Source organism: Arvicola amphibius, chromosome 2 (genome assembly GCF_903992535.2).
Source record: "Arvicola amphibius chromosome 2, mArvAmp1.2, whole genome shotgun sequence".
In the NCBI taxonomy this organism is placed as follows: Eukaryota; Metazoa; Chordata; class Mammalia; order Rodentia; family Cricetidae; genus Arvicola; species Arvicola amphibius.
The window spans coordinates 18407512-18412911 of NC_052048.2; the positions used below are offsets into that span (position 1 = coordinate 18407512).

The window sequence follows — 5400 nt, forward strand, 5'->3', positions numbered from 1 at the left end:
GTATGACTTTAAATCTTTGAAGAAGGAAATTGGAAAAGATACCATAAACTGGAAAGATTTCCCAAGCTCTTGGGTAGGTAGAATTAACATAGTAAAAATGGCACTCTTACCAAAAGCAAACTACAGATTCAATGCAATGTCCATCAAAATCCCAGCAAAGGTCTTCACCTCAAAAGAACAATACTCTACTTCATATGGTAAAGTAAAAAAACCAAGGATAACCAAAATAATTATGTATAATAAAGGAACATATGGAGGCATCACAATCTCTGATTTCAAACTCTACTACAGAAGTACAATAATGAAAACAGCCTGGTATTAGTATAAAAACAGACAAAAGAACAAATAGAATCTAATCAAAGATCCAGATATCAATTCACACACCTATGTCCACTTAATTTTTGACAAAGAAGCAAAAACTATAAAATAGAAAAAAGAAAGCATATTCAATGAATGGTGCTGGTCTAACTAAATATCAATATGTAGAAGAATGAAAATAGACCCATATCTATTGCCATGCACAAAACTCAAGTCCAAATGGATCAAAGACCTCAATATAAAGCCAACCACGCTGAACCTCATAGAAGAGAAAGTGGGAAGTACACTTGAATGTTGGCACAGAAGACCAATTCCTAAATAAAACCTCAGTTGCACTGATACTCTGAGAAACAATTAATAAATGGGACCTCCTGAAACTGAGAAGCTTCTGTAAAGCAAAGAATGTGGTCAACAAGACAAAAATGGCAGCCCACAGAATGGGAAAAGACCTTCACCAACACCACTTCGGACAGAGGGCTGATCTCCAAAATATACAAGGAACTCAAGAAATTGGTCATCAAAAAAAGCAAATAATCCAATAAAAAATAGGGTACAGACCTAAACAGAGAACTCTCAACAGAGGAATCTAAAATGACTGAAAGACACTTCAGGAAATGCTCAGCATCTTTAGATATCAGAGAAATGCAAATCAAAACAACTCTGAGATTCCATCTTACAACTGTAAATATGACCAAGATCAAAAACACTGATGACAACTTATGCTGGAGAGGATATGGTCTAAAGGGGCCACTCCTCCATTGCTAGTGGGAGTGAAAACTGGTACAGCCACTTTGGATTTCAGTATGGCAATTTCTCAGAAAATTAGGAAACAACCTACCTCAAGATCCAGCGATATCACTTTTGGGTATATACTCAAAGGATGCTCAAGCGCACCACAAGGACATGTGCTCAACTGTTAGGAGTTCCTGAAATTCAGTTCACTCCAGTTCCTGAATTTCTTGTAAACAACTTGGTTTCCTCTGCTCTGAGACAGCCTGCAGCTGCTCTGAGTATTAGACCCTTGGGAGATCCTGATGGCAGGGGAGTAATTTCTCGTGGGTTTGGCTGGGGCATGGCTATCCCTATTTAAGCTGCCCCTAAACACAATAAAGGGGGCATTCTTGGAGCATTCCTGTTTCAAAAATGACCCGTGTCTCTGTCTGTGTGTATTTGTGTGTTTAAATCTCCAGGCGTCCCCGCGTGTGTGCGCCTTATCTCAGCTGGTCCGCCCGAGACCCCCTCAGCGCGAACCCTAGTCCCCCGCGCGGCCCCATTTCCACTCCGACAAGATGAAAGAAACGATCATGAACCAGGAAAAACTGGCCAAGCTGCAGGCACAAGTGCGCATTGGTGGGAAAGGAACTGCTCGCAGAAAGAAGAAGGTGGTTCACAGAACAGCCACAGCAGATGATAAAAAACTGCAGTTCTCCTTAAAGAAGTTAGGGGTGAACAATATCTCTGATATTGAAGAGGTGAACAGGTTTACAAACCAAGGAACAGTGATCCATTTTAACAACCCTAAAGTTCAGGCGTCTCTGGCAGCAAACACCTTCACCATTACAGGCCACGCCGAGACAAAGCAACTGACAGAAATGCTTCCCAGCATTCTAAATCAGCTTGGGGCAGACAGTCTGACTAGTTTAAGGAGACTGGCTGAAGCTCTGCCCAAACAATCTGTGGATGGAAAAGCACCCCTTGCTACTGGAGAGGATGATGATGATGAAGTCCCAGATCTGGTGGAGAATTTTGATGAGGCTTCTAAGAACGAGGCAAACTGAACGGAGGCGACTTCTGAAGAAGTGACACTTGCAGAAGTTACAGGAGCTGCTATTTTATATCATGGCTGCTTTTTAAAGGTCTTGTTTATGGATCTGATCAAATCTAGATCGCTAATATTTTTAAGCCCAAGCCCCTTGGACACTGCAGCTCTTTTCAGTTTTTGCTTAAACACAATTCATTCTTTGCAGCAAATTAAGCTGAAGAAGCCTGGGAATAAAGTTTGGAAAAGGGTTAATAAAATTCTTTGCCTAGTAAAAAAAAAAAAAAAAAAATCTCCAGGCCCTTGTCCGGCTCGCGAATGGTCCTGTAGTGCAGGCACCATAAAGGAGTAGTGCTGTACTGTCAAGTAGTACAGGTGGGCCCTACACTCAACTATGTTCATAGCAGCATTGTTTGTCATATCCTGAACCTATAAACAACCTAAATGCCCCTCTTGACCAAAGAATGGATGAGGAAAATATAGTACATTTACACAATGGAGTACTACACAGCAGAAAAAAAACCCGACATTTTGAAATTTGCTGGCAAATGGATAGATCTAGGAAACATCATATTGAATGAGCTAACCCAGACCCAGAAAGACAAATATCATATATGCTCACTCGTAAGTGGCTTTTAGACATAAAGCAAAGAAAAACCAGTGTATCCCACAGAATCTAGACAGCAATAAGGGCCCTAACAGAGACATACATGGATTTAATCTACACGGGAAGTAGAAAAAAAAAACAAAGATCTCCTGAGTAAACTGGGAGCATGGGGACCATCAGAAAAGGTAGAAGGTGAAGGGAGTGTTAGGGAGGGGAACAGAGAAATTAGATAGATGATAGATAGATAGATAGATAGATAGATAGATAGATAGATAGATAGATAGATGATAGATAGGTAGGTAGATAGATAGATAGATAGATAGATGATAGATAGATAGATGATAGATAGATGATAGATAGATATTGATATATGCATATATATCAATAAAATCAATTTAAAAATTAAAAAAATAAAAATTGTATAAAGTAGTTACTGTTTGTAAGAATCTATTGGAAGGTACTATGAACTGTGCATTTTCCCAAATACTTATCTTTTTCATTGAATCATTGGATCCACATGCCCAAAATATGACAATATTTGAACTAGGATCTAAGACTTTGAAAAGTTTGCTAATGTGAGACTGATAGGCTTGAAAATATTTATTCTGTCTAGCATTCTAAAGAAAACACTGAGATACGAAAACATGAAAAAGCACATGAGTATTGAGAAAGCCAAAGATTCAACAAGGAAGTCACTGTCTAGAATCTAAGCAAAGAAACCTCTAGAGAAAATACACCTTATGTCACATTTATCTTTGACTTGCACCGTAGAAATCTAGAAAAAAAGCAAACTCATGTTATTAATTCTACATATCTAGGATAGGAACAATATAGAAGATTAGAAAACTAATATAAGCTTAGTAAGAAATAGAACTTGGAAGTCTTGGTTACTATAGGAAATATTAAGTGCACTATACATATTCCAGGTATGCAAAAGTTATCGCCCTGAAAAACCAGGCTGCCCCTAAGAACCTGCTGCAAGCAACTTTGTTTAACACCAGTCTCACCTTCTGGATCAGGACCTTCATAACATGATTGTATTGTGTTGGAAGGTTACTAGGTCACATTTAATAATAATAACAATAATAATAATGATGATGATGATGATGATGATGATGATGATGCATTTTATAATAATAATGCCTTTCCCACACTGGTGACATCCAAGAAGGTCAAAGAAAAGTTTGAGTTTTGTGATATTTCAAACAATTACTGCTACTGCTCTAGTCCAGGGCCCACCAATTCCACAACAAGGAAGTTTCTACCGTTTCTTATACATAAATACATCTACTAGTTATTCCTTCTACTCCTTCTGTCTGATAATTTAACCTAATAAGCCACCTAGATAAGAAAATACGTCCCCAGTTTCTTTCCCCACAGAGAACACCTGTGACAAGACATCAGAAGTCATGATGACAATAAAACACACACAGACACCAACCAATATATCTCTTGCATTCTACAAAATCTGTGACTCCTGGGAGAATTTCTCTGAATTTTGTATAACTAGAGGAAAATTTTCAATTGGTAATACATTCCCCACTGAGAATACATCACCAGAACAAAATATATTTAAATGGTGGCCCTGCAATTTTCACTTGAGTTTAAGCAAAGTCTGTGCTTTATGTGGGCTTCCCATAATATTCCCTGCACACAGACAAAAGCCACCAGTACTAATATTCATGTGCATTCCCTAGAGCCCAGTGTCCACACTGGATAAGAGGTACCACTTAAGGATAATCACCTTGTGGCCCTCTCTACTTTCCTTCTGTCCAAATTCATTTTCCACTAGTCTGGCATAAAAAGTGAGTGATTTTGAAATTTCCTTATAAAGCCAGAAATGAAAGGACAGTCTGGTACTTAACACTTTCCATGAAAATAAAGATTAAATAAATCCCATAGGTATCAGATAAAGAAGAGCTGCAGACTGAAAAATTTTTTAAAAAGCAACAAGGGAAGCTTGTAGCAAACAAAATGACTTGTTACTAATTTTGAAATAAAAATAAAACAATTCCACTGAAATACAGAACAGCAATGGGTATGGTCACTCAGGTCTATATTCTTAACTATTAGGAGCTAAGGTGAGAAAAGAGAAGACAACCAAACAAAAAGAATCAAATATCCTTTCATTTGAAAGGTAAAAAGAAGTAATTCTGCAAAAGGTGGACATCAGATGGTAATTCAGGTACTATTGTAAACATCAGCTAATCAAATGGAGAAGGAGGTGGTGAGATTGCTCAGCAGAATATTGCATCTGACACTCACTATTGGGATAGAAACCTGAGGAAGAAAGCTAGAAGTCACCTGTAGTTAGAAGCTAAAAGCAAAGTAGAGGAGGTTTTACCATGTTATCTCAGTGTATTTTTCATATCCATAGCAAAGATTCAACTGTATGAGTAATTCATAGTATTCCTTGGGAAAAAAATGATAACCCAAAATAATCACACTCATTCTTTTAAGTGAAAAGGGCAGGACATTCCGTTATGCACATAGAAACTACTTTCCGATGTACTTGTGGCCTAGTAATTATATGGGCTTCCCAAAGCCACTTTTGCTTCACTGAAGAATAAAGACAGAAACAAAAACAAAGCTGCTGAGACTTTGACCTTTGTAATATGATGGTTTAGAGGCAGAAGAATTAGATGTTGCACAATATTTCAGGGCCCAAGTTAGTTTAGTGTCACTTTTTAGTAACATGTACCCTTCCTGTTGTTGT

General features: G+C 37.9%; 1 protein-coding gene across 1 annotated transcript; it reads left to right on the plus strand.

Moving 5' to 3' along the window:
* Positions 1–1514: 1514 nt before the first annotated feature.
* On the plus strand, positions 1515–2337 carry LOC119807785 (transcription factor BTF3-like). Its single transcript, XM_038319937.1, has one exon. The coding sequence runs from the start codon at positions 1608–1610 to the stop codon at positions 2094–2096; it is 489 nt and encodes a 162-aa protein (XP_038175865.1). The 5' UTR covers positions 1515–1607; the 3' UTR covers positions 2097–2337.
* The last annotated feature ends 3063 nt before the right edge of the window (positions 2338–5400 follow it).

Bases quoted from the DNA above. Each gene is read 5' to 3' on its own strand.
- LOC119807785 (XM_038319937.1), top strand. From the start codon at position 1,608: ATGAAAGAAACGATCATGAACCAGGAAAAACTGGCCAAGCTGCAGGCA.